This window comes from Lepidochelys kempii, chromosome 7 (assembly GCF_965140285.1).
Source record: "Lepidochelys kempii isolate rLepKem1 chromosome 7, rLepKem1.hap1, whole genome shotgun sequence".
Classification (NCBI taxonomy): domain Eukaryota; kingdom Metazoa; phylum Chordata; order Testudines; family Cheloniidae; genus Lepidochelys; species Lepidochelys kempii.
The window spans coordinates 111,239,056-111,257,211 of NC_136386.1; the positions used below are offsets into that span (position 1 = coordinate 111,239,056).

General features: G+C 39.6%; 1 protein-coding gene across 1 annotated transcript in view; it reads left to right on the top strand.

The window, feature by feature from the left end:
• The window catches only part of HSPA12A (heat shock protein family A (Hsp70) member 12A), an 86,394-nt gene that overhangs the window by 32,583 nt on the left and 35,655 nt on the right, over positions 1–18,156 (top strand). The window contains exons 4-6 of the mRNA XM_073354259.2: positions 7,740–7,926; positions 8,874–8,978; positions 12,252–12,368. Of these exons, the coding sequence (XP_073210360.1) occupies positions 7,740–7,926; positions 8,874–8,978; positions 12,252–12,368 (409 nt within the window). The remainder of the gene's footprint in view (positions 1–7,739; positions 7,927–8,873; positions 8,979–12,251; positions 12,369–18,156) is intronic.

An 18,156-nucleotide genomic window follows, 5' to 3' on the forward strand; every position in this document is an offset into this window, starting at 1 on the left:
CCTTAAATATTTTCAAACTGAAGAGAAGCATTTAGGCTGAAATACCATTGCTTTATGATGCTCTAATTAAATTTTAAGAAATGGTGCAGTTTGCAGTTCTGAGCAGTAGGTGGACCCTAACTGAAATAAGTAGGAGAAAGTTGTGCATATTCATTTAAAGGGGAAAGTTTACCTCTCCTAGCATCTCAGTAGGAGGTAGTGAACAGAGAGAGAGAAGGTTCCACCAGGGAAGTAGAGTGGCTGTGACCCTCTGTGATCAACAGCAAGGAATCAACCCAGTTACAGTGACCACTGAACACCACAACTTACTTAAAAGTGGGGAAAGTCTAGAAAAATAAGACACACCTTAAGATGCCCCTTCTGCTGAAGGTGCAAGGAGGCAAACGGCATAAAGTTAGCTATGCCAGGGATTCCCCAATATCCCTGGACTCCCTCTTCCCCTGTTATGGCAGCTTTCCATCTGGAGCAGGGCAAAGGGGATCTGGTCTTCTCAAGCTAATGGTGCATCCGTAAGTCAAGTAATGTAGCTGTCTAAGGTACGTTACCTAAATTATTCCTGCATATAGTTGTGTACACAACATTTTTTTGACTGCAGTTATTTGCACCCACAAATTGTTGGTTCAAAAACAGAGGCTAGTGTATGAAGATTTGGACCATTTAAATTTGTTACTTTGGGAGGGGTGCATAAACCCGTGGTAATGTTATGTTAAGGTTGTTAAGCACTCAAAAGTCAGAAAATGTAAAAGTGAAGCTTAACTCTACCACTTATATGCATGTATGCATACAAAATACCTGTTAGTTATGTGATGACATATTGTTTCTCAAATAATATAATGTAATACAGCTTTTTCCCCTGCGAATTTGATACGTATGCATCTAGTAATGTGATCAAAATATAAAGACTACTGTGATGGATACACAAAAGGAAAAGAGCACTGGAAAATGAGCTCCTTAGGAAAAGTTTTGTGTTTTCTTTTTTCATTGCCCATAATTCAAAATTGACTTCAGTCTTACTAAAAATATCTTTCTTTAAAGAAAAGAAAAGATAAATTATACCCTTGTGTAGAGAACAAATTATGGGAAATTTCAGCCCAAAAGGTGAATGGTTTGGAAAGTTGAGTGTATGAAAATATTAACTGTAGCAATCACTTTTGTCATGAGGCAAATTACTATTCATCCTTCTGGAAGTCTGAAAATTGGAGTAAAAAGGACTACAGTGCTACTAACCAAATGAGACATGCTGTAATTCTTCTAAGCAGAGAAACTATCTGTGGACAGTCCTGATTGTGCAGTCAACGTCTGTGGTCAGTTTATAAAAAGCCTTTCTGCCCCACTCATCAAGGGTCCTTCAAGAAACCCACAATGCAATTCATGAAAAGGTACTTGGTGCTACCAGTTGGAGACAGGTAGATACCAAGCACCACAGAGATGTATGGGAGGCAGAATTGGACCCATATTCATAGTAAGTTTGCATATCCATTTTTGACAGTAAATTAGTTTTTAAATGAAAAATTAAATTCTTGATTTTAATTGTTAAAATAGGGGATCTGGATGCAATACTGGAAGAAACGGCATTTCTGAGATTGTACTTTAGTGATCCCAAACTGTGCTATTGACAGGGCCATTCTTACAAAGCCGTAGCACAGTGGTGCCTCTGGCCCACCACTGCTTAACATCTTAAACTAAGCCTGTAACATACTGTGGAAATTTTAGGTAGTGACACCATCCAAACTTTTAGACCCAACATTTGACCTGTAGTATCTTAAGTACTCAACCTGCATTTGGATCCACACCCTGTACTTGTGCAGAGCCCAGTTAAAAGCATAGGGCTTCATACAGCTGCAGAGGTCTGCCAGTGCAGATGTTATTGCAGGGTTAGACAATCAAAAAGTAGTTGCAGTACAATTGATGGAAAATACTCTCCAAATCTTAAATATCACTTTACCACTCACTTGCTGAGAAATTATTTGGTATAGAACCTAGACAAAACCAATGCCAACAAAGGGAACAACATGCTGTTATGGTGACTTGGATATGTGTAGACATTATTTTAGATGCTAGTGCAAAACAAGGAGTAAAGGAAGAAGCCATGTTTCTTTCAAGCTAGAAAGAATTTTTTTTTAAAGTTTACCGAATTGGAAGGATAAAATTTGAAGGAAAATAAATGTGGTACCCACATTTCCAGTGTGGCATAACTAGCGCCTTAATAACAAGAACAATTACAAAAATTACTGACTCTTACATGCTTTTACCCATGAAGTTGTGTTCAGAAAGTGCATGAAATATGCTCTTGGCAGTAACACACAACTATAGATTTATATTTTCATTGTCTCTTAATTACTATAGAGAATTTGGGGGAAAGTGTTTCATGATCCTGTTCCAGCTATAACGTGTTTATGAAATTATGAAGTTCAGTGAAAAAACATAATTTTAAAAGGTTAAGAAGTTTGACAACCAGTAGTTCAGAGGGCATTAAGAAGCTCAAAATATTTACATAATTAGGGTTACATGTAATATAATTTATAAATATTTGAGCACAGGAAATGTCACTTCCAACTGAACTTCCAACATTCTTGAGAATGTTTACATTAAAATGTAGCACACCAGTGATACATTGTCGTCTTTCCTTGCTGAAATCTTGGTTCTCTGCCTAACATTGATCCTTTCCAGACACTTGGATTTCTGGTTACCTTCTAACAAAGCTGCTTTTCTGTAAAATGTCTCAAAGTAGTATCGTTTTGATTTTCAACTACAAATTCCTCCTTTGGTACAAGAGCAGACCACAAGGTTTCAGTGATATAGATTACTAGGCTACTGGATCTCAGCAGCATTGTAGCATGCTATATGCATGGGAAATATAATCTGCAGGCAAACCAAGATGATCATTTTGACTCCAGTTGTTATTTGTTGTAAGCGCCAGTACTTGCAAACAAAGAAAAACTTCTAGGAACTGATCCAGCAAAGCACTTAAAGCATGTGCTTAATTTTAAGTATGTAAGTAGTCCCATTGACTTCAGTGCTTCGAATTCAGCATGTGCTTAAGTTCTTTGCTAGATCAGTATCTAATTTACCTTGATTGCATAGTTTTAGTTTTGGTTTTACCAGTTACAGTACTTCATGTCTGTAAAGTCCCATTAACTCCTCAGTGTTTCTGTCAAGATATTTGTAAGGTCCTTACCGTAATCCATGTCATGGGTTAGGAAGAAATATCTTGCATACTCTGAAGAATACCTATCGACTGATAGTGATTTACACAAAGCTCTAAATATTTAGGCTGATGCTTAAATAACAGATACTTGAATTTGTCTAAGTATTTTATGGGGGGAGACACAAATTCATAGGAAAATGGATGCAATTTTAAAACAAATGTTAGGTGCATGATCTCCCCTGGGTCCACACATGGAACTACTTCCATTGATGCCCATGGGAATTCCACACATGGAGGAGAAGAGAATGTCCTCTTGCCTCAGTGTTGCCAGTGTACTACTTCTGCTGTCAAGAATCTTGTTTCTTTGATTAAGTTTCTGCTCTAGATCCACTCCCCCCCTCACTGCCAGGATCACTCCCTTAACTGCATCTTTGTCAGCCCGATGCATGTGTAGAGAAAAAGCAATCATGTGATCTTAACAGTAACCATTGTTCTCCCTCTTCCTACCAACCCTCCCTTTGTCTCTCATTGCCCCTTGTAAAGTAGGGACAGATCCTCTGCTTCTGAAAACTGGCTCTGCTATCGTCAATGGAGCTACGCCAGTTTAGCCTGCTGAGGATCTGGCCTGTTATGTCTAAACTAAAGCAAAGATCCTGCAATGAGGTCTGCATGGACCGATCCCTAGCCCCTCTCCAGCTCCCCTGATGTCAAGGGACATTTCATACATGGAGGTAGAATACTATTACTTTGCATTTATATTGTGCTTTTCATACATGCATCTCAAGGTATGTTATATAAAGGAAGGTGAGCATTATTACCCTCACTTTGCAGACGGGCTAATTTAGATGCAAAGAGGATAAGTGATGTGCCTAAAGGGGTTGAAATCCTCACACCATTGAAGTTAATGGCAAGCTCCCATTATAAGCTTCCACAGAGCCAGAAATTTCCTCTGTGAGTCAGTGGCAGAATCATGAGTAGAACACAGGTAACCTAACTCAGTCCCCAGGACCACAGCTTCCCTTCTCTAGAAGAGAATAGATGCCATACGAGTCTTTTTAAAGGCCTGTATTATTATTAAAACTAAAGTCAAACTTCCCATTATATTTATTTATTGCGGCTTGTATGTCTGAGCAGAGGTGTACATTGAGATTTTTAAAGCTGCCTGAGGGATTTGGAGGCCAGATTTCCATTAGAAGTAATTGGGAATTGTGCATTTAAATCACCTAGGTAACTTTGGAAATCTCAGCCGTAATGGAGTGACATGTTGGGCTGCCAGGTTTAGCTGCAGCTTAAGTGCATTCAGTCTAGAAAAAGGCATAATCCACCTGTCCATAAAGAAAATAAACAGGGCCATCATTATCTAGCTCCTGAGTACATTTTCTATTAATGGAACTTTCCGGAAATTACTCAGCATGAATCATTGAGGATTCCTTCTCCAAATGATACCGTTCTGCTTCCCTGGATTTATATCTTATGTGTGGGACTTCAACATTTTGGTTGAAAAGTCTTTTCTGTTCATTTGCAACTCGTATAAAATATATACAATAGGTAAAACAAAGCATGCTAAATTTAATATGCTATCTTATATGCAGAGGAAGTAGCTCGGCCTGTAGTTAACATTGCCCAAAACTCCTATTATAAGACCCTGTTCCCAGTGGCTTATAACTTTGCCAAATGCTAACTGTTCAGGCTGAAATTTTCCATATCATGTCTGCCTCAAGCTGGATTTTAGCCCAATCCAGCAAAAATAGTTCAGCTGCCTCAGAGGATGAGAGTGAGGGAAAATATGTTGTTTTGCCATGTTAAAAGAAATTTACAACTTTTTGGTTGAAATCTCTAGTGTCCCCATGCTTTGGAACTGGGACTTGAAAATTCGCAGCAGGGAAAGCCTTGGTGTCAGGGATGTGCCTTTTTCTGTCCCCCTGAAAATTTGCCCAAATTTGGCTAATTATAAGATTCTGAACAGTCTTGGTTTACACTTGCTCAGTAGAGATGGCTTAGAATTCCCCATAAAGCAGATGCACATGCTTCATCCTGGGCCTGCAGGGGCTGAACAGGACTTCCCTTTAAATTTTCCTCTAAGTTGCTGGGGGCTGATGTAGTGCCAGGCACAGGAACTGAGAGCAAGGAAACTGTCTCTCTTGTGCTCTCAATGTTCCCTAAAGCTGACCAGTCTGATCAGACAGTCTAGTCTGGTGCTTGATGGATGAGGAGAAGAAGAAAGGCAGAGAGACAATTGTAGAAGAGAGGTTTAGTCAGAAGTGTTTGCAGTCCCTGTATGCATAGCATTGACACACAGTACTGCTGATTCTTCTGAAAGGGAGAGGCTTTCTTTACATAACCATAAAATTACACAGAAAAAACCAACATTATGGTCACAAAGTCATGCACTCAAAAATTAGGAAATGCCAGAAATAAGGTTGCTTGTGCAACCTCAAATTGGACTCCTTGTGTGTATGCATTATGATTATGACTGCTTGAAAATTTTCCACTTAAACTGTTTTTTGACTGAAAATTGAGTGTTTAGCCAAACGAAATCTAAAATATTTCTTCTCAAAACCAGAAATACTCAGTTTTGAATGGTCATCGCAGTGCCTCAGGGGAGTTGTTGGGTGTCTTATGCCTCCAGTTTCCCCTGTCGGCTGTGTTCCCCAGCTAGACTACATCTCTGACAATGCACCATGTTCAGAGACTCCCATGATGCATCATGGCAGATCTGCAAGAGGGGACACTGCGGTGCATCCTGAGGGAACATAGCTTGGCCAGGGAGCCAAGGCACCTGAAAATACAACTCTTGTGAGGTTCCACAGCTGCTTGCTTCCCTCCTACCCCCACAAAAGATCAAAATTGTCCACAGGGGAAAATACCTTATTTTTCAACCAGCTCTAATTATGATGCAGTCTTTGATTACATGATCACATACTGTTTACCCACAGGTTCCCTGCCTCATTCAGTGCACAGGATATACACTACTCATATATATAGGTAGTTATTCAATCTATCTATTTATCCTCTTCGGTCAGTTTGTGGCCTCATACTTTATTTTTCACACACACCATCCACTGTACCGAATATAAAACTATTAATTTCCTTATGGGTAAGGGTACGATTCTGTCACGGAGGTCACAGATTCTGTGACTTTCTGGGACCTCTATGACTTCCTTGGGGTAGGCCTGGAGCAGCTCTCAGTCCTGGAGCCGCTGGAACAGCAGTTGGGATTGGGTCAGTACCCCTGAAGCTGCCGCAGCAGCTGGCTGGCAATGAGCCCCAGAGGCGCTGGAGCAGTGGCCCCAGGGCAGAAGCACTGGCTGGGGTTGGGTCAGCCCCTGCAGCAGGAGCAGCAGTGGGGCTGGGACAGCTGACAGGTCAGCCCCTGGCAGTGCTTTCACAACCGCCCCAGAGTATTTTTAGTAAAAGTCAGAGACAGGTCGTGGGCTTCCATGAATTTTTGTTTATTGCCCGCAACCTATCCCTGACTTTTACTAAAAATACCCGTGACAGAATCTTAACCTTACTCATGGGCTTTTCTGTGGTGTTCTCACCATGATATGTGGATGCTTCACAAAAATTAATGAATTTATCTTCACAACCCCCTGGGAGGTAAGGATTTATTAATATGCTCATTTTGCAGATGGGGAACTGAGGCACAGAGAGGAAGGCTAACATTGTTTACACTCGTTTTGGATGCCCAAATTGAGATGCCTAGGGTGTTATTTTTGAGAATATTTAGCATTTTTGTAGCACATTCTGTTAAAACATGGCTCCCATTAACTTCAATCACAGCTGTGAGTGCTCAGCACTTCTGTAAATATGCCCCCTAAAGTTTCAAACAAGGTACCCAGAAAATGAGGAACACACAATCAGTGGCCAGTTGTGAAAAGTTTGTTTTAATTGACTTGTCCAGCATCACAAAAGAACTCTAGAGGCAGGGATAGAATCCAATTCTCCATGGTGACATTTGACTGGATGGGATTTCCTTGATGGGGTCTTGTGGAAATGGTGTAAATGATCATGTATTTAAAGGCTATATTACAATGCATATTGACAAGGGGGCTGATTTAAGGTTGTATGGGCAACAACTTTTGCATTTCCTAACTTTTGAGTGCTTGGCTTTGCAATCTTAATGTTCTTTTAAAGTGGGGTTTTTTGTATATAATATATATTTCATTTGTTCATTATTTTATTGATTTTCAATTATCTTGATACTGTTGTCCCCTTGTTATTCCTGTGTAGCTCACACTATGGGAGTTATATACTCATAAAGGGAAGGATATAACCATACTGTTGAAAATTTCATGACCATGTGTGAAGACTGTTAAAAGTCTGGAACAAAGTTTTCTTGGCTGTGAATAAACATTCACTTTTGGCCTAAAGAGAATTCAAATCCAAGTCTGCTCATGTGAAATTCTTCTGTGTAACCCATTGCCAGATCCAGCTTGCTTACACAATGCATTAATAAGCATGAAGTGAGCTGTAGCTCACGAAAGCTTATGCTCAAATAAATTGGTTAGTCTCTAAGGTGCCACAAGTCCTCCTTTTCATTATGAATGTTAATTATCACTAGTTTGAAGCTGGTTCATCTTTTTCCTAGGCGATGGGAAGGTGGAGATCCTGGTATATCCAATCAGAAGACTCCAACTAGTATCCTCTTAACACCAGAAAGAAAGTTTCATAGCTTCGGTTATGCAGCAAGAGATTTCTACCATGACCTGGATCCCAATGAATCCAAGCACTGGTTATATTTTGAAAAGTTTAAGATGAAGCTACACACCACTGGTGTAAGTAATAACTGAGCTCTGCTTTGATGGTTTGTATTGGTAACTAAACATATTTTCATATTGGCCATGCCAGATTTCTTTACAAATGATGAGCCAGGCATGGAGCACCAGCATTAGTACTTGTAGGAAAAAAAGGATTTGTTTATTAAGTGAAACTTACAACGTAATGCCTACTGCTTTATTTTGCTTCCCTCTCCCAGCCACAAACATTCTTCAACATTTTAATGAATGCCATTCTAAACCTTGGCAGTTTCCTCTCCTGGACTATCCTGTCCTGTCTGCTCTTTTTGAGTGAAATTCACTCCTGAGCAGAGAGCCTATCTAAGGCCTATGTACCGCTTACACCCTATTCTGAAGGCGTAAGAGGAACTTAAGAGCTACATAGCTGTAAGGGTGACCCTCTGCATGGGAGTGAATTCACCCTTAATACTTGGTGATATATTCCAAAAGGAAGTCATGTTATTATTCGACTGTACTCCCAATTATTATACTCTGACTTTACATCTTAAAATAACCATTCTAGAGTTCTGGGGGTTGGTCAATACTTTCTTTTCTAGTTTCACATCTTGGTAGGAATTCAAAATATATGATTTTTTAACCTTTACCTTGGGCTTCATTTTTTGCATGCAGTTTCATGGCTTCAATTAATTGCAGGTGCAATTTATGCAAATGAGATACTTAAATATCCGCATTACAAGCTCTGCCTACAACTATTTGTTGCCACAACTGATGGGTACAAAAAACCTGGCCTGTAACAAACAACAAAATATCACAATCCAGGAAATCTCCATGGTTGGTTAGATCCTCTCCAAAAGAAAACTAGAAAAAAAACCCCAAACAATGTACATCAGTTTTTCCTAAGCTGGTGGGTCCCAGCAAGGAAGAATTCCCTTCCCTCAAGCAATGGGATATGAATTTAACATTTACCTCTTATTTTCTTCCTTCAGAATCTCACCATGGAAACAGATCTGACAGCTGCAAACGGGAAAAAAGTCAAAGCACTTGAAATATTTGCTTACGCCCTGCAGTTCTTTAAGGAACAGGCATTAAAGGTAGGGAAAATACTTCCTTTATTCAGCTCTCTATATTTATAACTAGCACAAATGCTGCCCCAACAATTTTAACCGTGCCAAGCTTCAGCCTCCAGCAGTGTTTGATGTAAACAAAGTGGGGCAGCTGTAGGAAGTCCAGGAAAGTCGGGGACTGTGAAGGGTCCTGGATAGCCTTAAGTGATTTTCTTCCTTACAGAAAGAGCAAGAGGATGTCTTGGTATCACTGTGATGCAGAGACTGAATGTTCTCTCAATGGAATGATGCTTTTAAACCTATTATTTTCTCGTCAAGGAAAATCTTCTTGTATTTGGCATTTGCTTGAACAAAATGTGATTAAAAATCTGAATACCGGAAACTCAGTGCTTGGCATTATCTGTATGTGTAACTCTCTAGAAGTATTGGTTTCAGAGTAACAGCCGTGTTAGTCTGTATTTGCAAAAAGAAAAGGAGTACTTGTGGCACCTTAGAGACTAACCAATTTATTTGAGCATGAGCTTTCGTGAGCTACAGCTCACTTCATTGGATGCATACCGTGGAAACTGCAGCAGACTTTATATATACACAGAGAATATGAAACAATACCTCCTCCCACCCCACTGTCCTGCTGGTAATAGCTTATCTAAAGTGATCATCAGGTTGGGCCATTTCCAGCACAAATCCAGGTTTTCTCACCCTCCACCCCCCCACCCCCCCTCTTTTGGCTCCATTCATTGTGATTCTCCTCATGCTCGGGCATTCCATATTCTGTACTCATTTAAAGGTTCTCTCCTGTCTAGCAGATTGTACTCTAACTTCTTAGGGTATGCTCAAGATGCTCAAGTCCCCTATTTTGGGGGCATATGTGATACCTTGACTTTGTTCAAGTTCTCTACATCGGGCAGACTTCACCCAGTTGTGAACAGAGAGCAGATGTTGTTTTTTGTCCCTTATAGAGAATGTTTGTGTATAAAAAAATCTCACCAGCATTAGGGAGATACAGTATATGCAACATCTGTTATAGCTTATTCTCGTGTCTTGCCTCCCCTGCCTCACTTCTACTTCAAATGTAAGTGCCCACCCTTTATGTTTTTGTTTTTTCTAATAACATGGCTGATGTTTATACATAAGAGAGATGAAAGTGGTCTGGTTTCTTTGCAATAAAGAAAACAAAATTCCTAACATGAGCCTCACAAATTAGAGAGAATGGAATTGTATTCTCCCCTAACACATATTGAAAAACTGCAACACTTCACACTTCCTGTAACGTGCTTCCCAGCTGATGGTGAGGAGTTATATAGCATGTATTGTCCTACAAAAGACATTTCTTAGGTAAACAATTCATGCTACTGAAAAGGAGTACTTGTGGCACCTTAGAGACTAACCAATTTATTTGAGCATAAGCTTTCGTGAGCTACAGCTCACTTCATTGGATGCATTCAGTGGAAAATACAGTGGGGAGATTTATATTCACTGTATTTTCCACTGAATGCATCCGATGAAGTGAGCTGTAGCTCACGAAAGCTTATGCTCAGATAAATTTGTTAGTCTCTAAGGTGCCACAAGTATTCCTTTTCTTTTGTGAATACAGACTAACATGGCTGCTACTCTGAATTCATGCTTCTGTGACCCTTTCTCGGGTTGCCCAAGACTGTGAGTTACTGTGTCGCCCTCCTGTCTCTGCGAGAGAGAGTTGCTTGTGCTTCACTAGGTGTCAGCTCCCTAACACCACCAGTGTGTCAGCCACCCAGACAATCTCTCCCAGGCTCTGCCAGCCCTTACTTTGCCTTACAGGTAATAATAGGTGCACCCTAGACCCTCTGAAAGCATGTTCTGTAGTATCCAGCCTGTCACAGAAGTTACCAGGTTTGCTGTCCCTAGGGGAACCGTATACACACAGCTTGACTGGTACAACTCAGGATCATGAATTAAGAGCTGAATTCTGGACTCACATACACCAGTGCAATCTGTCTAGGGATTGCTAGGGAAGAATTTGTCCTTAAAGCTCCATTCAGGCAAGTATCACTTAAACAACCTCATTGTTAGATAGTTAACCTGCTTCTTTCTTTGAATGGGATTCATTTATTCTCTTTGATTGTTCTCTCTCTTCTTTTTGGCTGCTGTGAGAGAAGACACCAGTCTACCGCAACATTTTCAAAGCCATATTTTGGACTCCAGCTACTTTGCTTTGCCGCCACACTCGAATGTTAATGAGTCACAGAGCTGACATCATACACAGCTTGGGGAAATTCCAAGGCAAATGTGCATATTCTGGGGCACAGCTGCACAGTGACATGTACAGTTTTGCTCCGTTGCATCCTCTGGACCTGAACTGATGTAAATAAGCAGAGTTCTGTGGTATGATGTTCTGTGTATATGTGTAAAATAAAATAAGCAGTATCAATGGACCATTACTTTGTGTGTATAATAATTGATCAAACAGAGTGTTCTGGTGATATAAGATCTCTGCTTTTCCACCACAAGTTTTGAATTGTATTGTAGCTAAGCAAACACAACGCCTTGGGGAATTGCGTGTAGAAAAATGTTTTACATTCTAAAGCAGGTTGTTGTTTACCCTTTTTGGATGGAGATTTAAATAGGCCCTATAATAATGACATTTTACTTGGAACCTTTCCCGAAACATGTCCCAAATGTTACCTAATGGGCAGTGGACTACAAGCTCTTTTTAAAAAAAAGGAAAAAAATGCTACCATTTCAAAAGTAAAAAATTTTCAAGCCATCAACAGTCAAATGTTTTCAGATTCTTAGTAAGAGGAAATTATATTTTGACTCTGTCTTTTAAAAATGGATTGATCTAAATATGGTCAGTGTATAAAGCAGCCATTGACAAATTCAGATTGTAAAATACAAGGTTTGTCAGTGCTACAGCAGATAATTTGCGGGACATTAATTAGGGTGAAAGTGTGAATTCTTTAAAGTGTCTGCAGAGACCAGATTTTTACCATGGACATACATAAATATGCTATTATGTTCAGCAAAACCTAAACTCCTCATTGGAAAAACTAACTCTTCCTGCTCCATGTTAAGAAACCTTTCCATGGGCCTCTGGGAGAAGGCATGCTGTAACTGTTGGTTATATACCCCACTGTTGGTATTGTGAGCATTCTTGAAATGCCGGCTAGTGATTTAAACATTCTGATTGTAATGTAGACATAACATTAAAAAAAATTATGAAAAGGGGAAGTTACCTTCGCCAAAGCCAGCTGAAAACTATATATACTTGTAAAACAGCTGGTGTCAATCTTACATCTGTCTCTGTGTTTTCATTTGGTTTAGGAGCTCAGTGATCAAGCTGGCTCAGAGTTTGAAAACTCTGAGGTAAGATGGGTCATTACAGTGCCTGCTATTTGGAAACAGCCCGCAAAGCAGTTTATGAGACAAGCCGCATACAAGGTAAGACTGTGAAATGAGAGAGAAGGAATAACCCCCTTAAATCCCTGTAATTAGACTCACTCTAAAACATTTGTTGAGTATCACTAGCAAGAATATATTCTGCATAAAAGCAGGCCAGAGAGTAATAAAATGGACTGGGTTAGAAACACTGGAGGGCTGAGCTGCTCAAAAGCAGTATGCATCAAGTCATATGTTTTCACCCTAGTAGATGCCTGAGCTGTCTATCTAGATTCCTGTATTGGCACCCATCATTGCAGCCTCTAATCCTTCAGTCATGCTGTGCCCAGGACTCCCACTGAACTCAGTGAGAGTTCTCTATGTATGGAACAGATGCAGAATTGAGGCCCAAGAACCAGACAATTTAAATACTAGTCACAACTTTTTCTTAACTGTCAACACTGGCATCGTAACTAACAAAATAAAGTAAGAAGAGGGAGAGCAGAAATCCTCCTCTGTGGAATTATTTCCCCTTTGCCCATATTCCCACACTAGGAATGACCTGGACAGCCTGGAGAGAAAAATTAAATGCAAATATGAATTTCACTTCAGAAACAGATTATGTGCAATTTAAAAAACCCTGAAATCCTTTTAGAAAATTCATACAGTGTCTATCTGTCCTTTTATTTCAGACTCAGTTTGTGTCTTTGCTATGTTAGATGTACATATCCTTCTTTTCATTAGGATACAGGGGTGCTGGAACAATATATATAGTGGGGGTGCTGAGAGTCATTGAACCAAACTGTAAACCCTGTATATGATGGAAACCACTTCAAGCCAGGGAGAGCTGCTGCACCCCTAGTTCCAGCACCTATGTTTGGATCTTCATTTTGTATTTATTTTTTCTGGCCATTAAGAACTACATGTCCCAATGGCAGTATTGCCAGTTTGTAAGATCTCTAGGGGTTCACATGTAACCCCCCGAAGCATTACAGGGAGGCACCCAAGTTTTTTGGACTCTGTTCTTCCTATCTCTAATGTTGAGCAACATTTTTCTTAACAGTCTTTATTGTGGGATTGCTAATCATAGTGCCAGAAGCAAAACACACTTAAAGTTCTGATGGAAGGACACAGTTATAGGTAAATCTGAAACACTATAGACCCATCTGTTATCTGTGTATATTGTTGTCTGCCTGCTGTCTGTGTGCATGTGTGATCATGAAATGGCAGCTATGTAAGAAGAAGGATAGAGTAGCTCTATTGACATTTCTCATTTGTGGCACAGTGGAATGTTGTTGAATAGTGTCTGTGACTGTGTTTTTTTTATCAGCAAGCTTGATAAATAGTGAGGACTGATAGAGCTGTAAATGAGGACGTGTGAACAGCTGAAGAAAAATGAAAGGAAATGGAGAAATAATTGAATGCATACTTGAAACACAAAATGACTCTTAAAAAATGGAAATAGCACAACAAAAGAAGAAAACTGATTCTTCTGGTTTGTAACTGTCTTGCAGTCTTATGTATTCTGATTGTCAGATCCACCCTGTTGCTCAAACCAGTACTTGCAGTGTTTTTATTTTTAAAAAACAAGCCTTTGCTACTTAATATTGAAACATGCAAACATCTTAAAAATGAGAATTTGCTGCCACAAGAGTAACACGGTGTAGAAATAAGTAGAGGAAAGTATGAAGAGGTAAGAAATGATCACTTTGTAATTGGAAATACTCTGCACTTTAGCTAGTCTAATATGGTGTGAAGGTGGCTCACATCAATGAGCACTAGGGGGGAATCTGTCTGAGGGAGCTGGGGCAGGTGGTATAAGAGAAGTATGAATATCTTGGGCAAAGAATAACCATATTCAGTCATTACCTCATAGTATGCAGTTTTGCAAGGCAAAGTATTGAAAAGGATTTTGCAATCTGTGGTAAAGGGCTTTTCTGCTCATCTCAGATGGGTTTCCAAGCAGAAGCTAAATATCCCCTGGAACAGTGAAAAAGAGTAGAGGATATAACTCTGCTATGCCATGTTCAATATTGCTGTTTCCTGTGTCATGAGGAGTCAATAGAGATCCTCCTATTTCCCTGCCTCTGTTTATTCTCTCTTACCCAAAGATTGTGCAGTATAGTGATGTGGGTATGCATTAAGGGGATTTATGAGCCTAACATTGCTGCAACTGAAATCAGCAAGAGTTTGCAGTTCACTCAAGGGGAGCAGGGCTAGGCCTGGAGCATGGGAGTAACATGAAATAGGCTTTCTATGGGACTTTGTAAATCTTATGCTGTATATGACAGAAAGAGGTCTTCCTGTTGCAGTACAGTAAAGGCCTCTCTGATGAAAAGATGAAAGCTGTCCAAACTATTTAATAGCATCTATGGTAAATTTCTAGAAGTGCTGTGTGTAATTAAATGAGAAATAGCGGCCAAATCTTCTAGCAGTTTGTTGCTGTAATATGTTGCTTTGAGTGGCACTTGTAACCTCTAATTGTGCCCCTTCATACAAATGAAATTCGGGCGCAGTAGCCTGCTTATCAGGAGACTTTAATATTTCTAGTCAGGTGTCTCTTTTTAATAGTTTTCAGAGTAGCAGCCATGGCATTTTTCCAGCTCATGTTTCACTATAGCTTCTTCTGGTGCACTAAAGAAGGAGTGGGAACTGCAGCCTGGAATTTCTTTAACGTGCCAATAGAAATAAGGGTCAGGGAACGGGTTGGGGTGTGACAGGAATATGTGAATGGTGAAGCTGTAAAGTAAGGACATAAAGCACAGTATGTGAAATATGATCAGTGCAGAGCAAACTAGCCTGCAGATTTATAAACATCAGTTAACTGAGCAGTTATTTAGTGACGTTGTAAACATTGTTTCATTGTAGGTTCTATGAATCTCGATACTGTGTATTTGAGTCTCTCAAAATAGATTTGTAGTTTGATGACAGATAACAGGGATTACAATAAAATACATGCTTAGTTCATATAAATATAGAGAGGAAGTCTGATCTAAAGGACTAAGCACAGAGCCAGGAATTCCAGTGGGTTAAGTCTGGCTCTTTTTTGAATATCATATCTGCCTCAATTTTGCCCTTGTATAGAAAGGGGATAATAATATTTACCTAACAGATTGGTTTTTAGGCTTAACTAATATTTATACAGGCTAGGTTGGTCAGGACCAGAGGGGACAGTCAAGGAAATTAAAAGGTGAGAAATGCAAAACTGATCAAATTCAATCCTGTTTCACACAACATGTGATGAGAGTGTGAAACTCTTGTGCAATGGGAAATCATTGAGGCTAAGAACTTAACAAGATTCCAAAAGGGATTGGACATTTATATGGATATCAAGAATATCCAGAGTTGTTGTAATTAATTATAACAAATTTTGTGGAAGGGATATTAATCCTTATACTTCCGGTCTTAAGTCACTGTCTAGCTATTAGGAATCAGGATGAGACCTAATGTGGGGGGTAGATTACTCCACATATGTCTATTGCAGGGTTCTTATACTTTCCTCTGAAGCATTTAGTCAGGCCACTGTCAGAGAGAGATTACTGGACTGGACCTTGGGTCTGATCCAACTGACAATTCCTATGCACATCCCTTTAAAGATGTAAAGTGCTGGATAGTTTATTATCAGTATTGATATACGTACAAAATGTATTGGAAAAACTTGATGTTCAGGTTTCCAGCATCAAGAAATGGATTTAAAAGGGCAAAGAAGAAATGGCTTTCTGATTAGATGAGACACTGACACATAACCATTTGTAGCTATTTCACCAAGCTGAATATTTTGCAACTCTCTGGAGAGAGATTTCAAAATATGTTCTTTGTAATAAAATAGTTCAACATGCCATTACTTTTTTTTGTGCTGTTGCCTCAGTTGTGCACATCTGTTCTATTGTCAAACATTTTCCACCAGAAAAGAAGTCTGCTTTTTGGAAGGCACTGTTTAAAAAAAAAAATCAGAGCAATTAAATACTTAATCTTTTCCCAGAATGTATTGTAGTCTGGGCTTTTCTCTAGGATAGAGAGTGAATATTTTGAGAGACAGGAAATGAAAAACAATAGCAATGTCAGGACTTCCTACAGAATTTGGTTATAATTAGTGAAGACTACATCAGCAGAAAGCAAAATCATAACTGGAGAAACAGTCATTTCATTAAGGGTCAGTAAAAATGCAATCACCATCAGCACACGATAGCCCACAATAGAATGAAGCTTTCCAATTCACCAAACTTACCTTCTTGTGTACGACATACACCATGTGACCTCATGACACAGTCCTGTTGAATTTTGGAACAGGAGGCTGCTCTACCTCAGGTCGAACAGCCATTCATTTCAGTGGAAGCGATGCCTATCTAAAGATTGCAGGCTCAAACTCCATACATGTGGGAGGAGTGTTGTTAAGGTTCCTTCCCCACTCTGAACTCTAGGGTACAGACGTGGGGACCTGCATGAAAGACCCCCTAAGCTTATTCTTACCAGCTTAGGTTAAAACTTCCTCAAGGTACAAACTTTTTTACCTTTTGTCCTTGAACCTTTATGCTACCACCACCAAGCGTCTAACAAAAATAACAAGGGAAGTGCCCACTTGGAAACATCCTCCCCCCCCCCAAAACATCCCCCCAAGCACTACACTCCCTTTCCTGGGAAGGCTTGATAAAAATCCTCACCAATTTGCATAGGTGAACACTCAAACCCTTGGATATTAAGAACAACGAAAAAGCAATCACGTTCTTAAAAGAGAATTTTAATTAAAGAAAAAGTAAAAGAATCACCTGTGTAAAATCAGGATGGTAAATACCTTACAGGGTAATAAGATTCAAAACATAGAGAATCCCTCTAGGCAAAACCTTAAGTTACAAAAAAACACAAAAACAGGAATATACATTCCATTCAGCACAACTTATTTTATCAGTCATTTAAACAAAACAGAATCTAATGCATATCTAACTGGATTGCTTACTAACTCTTTACAGGAGTTCTGACCTGCATTCCTGCTCTGGTCCCCGGCAAAAGCATCACACAGACAGAGAGTACCCTTTGTTTCCCGCCCCCCCCCCAGCTTTGAAAGTATCTTGTCTCGTCATTGGTCATTTTGGTCAGGTGCCAGCGAGGTTATCTTAGCTTCTTTACCCTTTAAAGGTGAAAGGGTTTTTCCTCTGGCCAGGAGGGATTTAAAGGTGGTTAGCCTTCCCTTTATATTTATGACAAGTGTAATTTATTTTCTTCAGTACTGTTAAAAACCTACAGACAGGAGAACATTTTCAAAAGCCCCAAAGTGAGTTAGGAGCCTAAGTCCCACTTTCAAAAGGGCCTTTAGGCTAGATTTTCAATTGTATAAGCAGCTAAACAGATTCTATGGTTGGAGCTAGGTGCCATCCCTGTTTAGGTGCTTTGGAAAATCCTACTAGACACCTATCTGCATTTTTAGGTGCCTAAATACCTTTGAAAATCTGGCCCTTAGGAGCCTAAGTCTCATTGAAGGTCTGCTGCTGCTGTTTGTATTATTTTTTATTGTATTACTATTTCATTACTTAATTCTCCCTTCATTTTTTAAGAAGCTAGAGAGACTTAGAGTGAGATACAATGCACAGTGTGGTTCGTTTTCTATTGGGCGCTGTCATAATAACCTTTTTTCCCTTAAAGTGTAGATCTGGTGTTTAATGCCTAAAGACAAAGGTGATGTTTTGAACTTGTGAAGTCCTCATACTGCAGCCAACTGCATTGTAGCAAGCCTTTGATGTAAACTGCATAGGAAAGGAAATGTATTTAGGCATATTAGTGGCTTTAGAGAGACAGAAGACTGACTGTTCTGTAATGGCACTTGCTAGCGGAGACAGAATTGTGTTAATGAACTGAT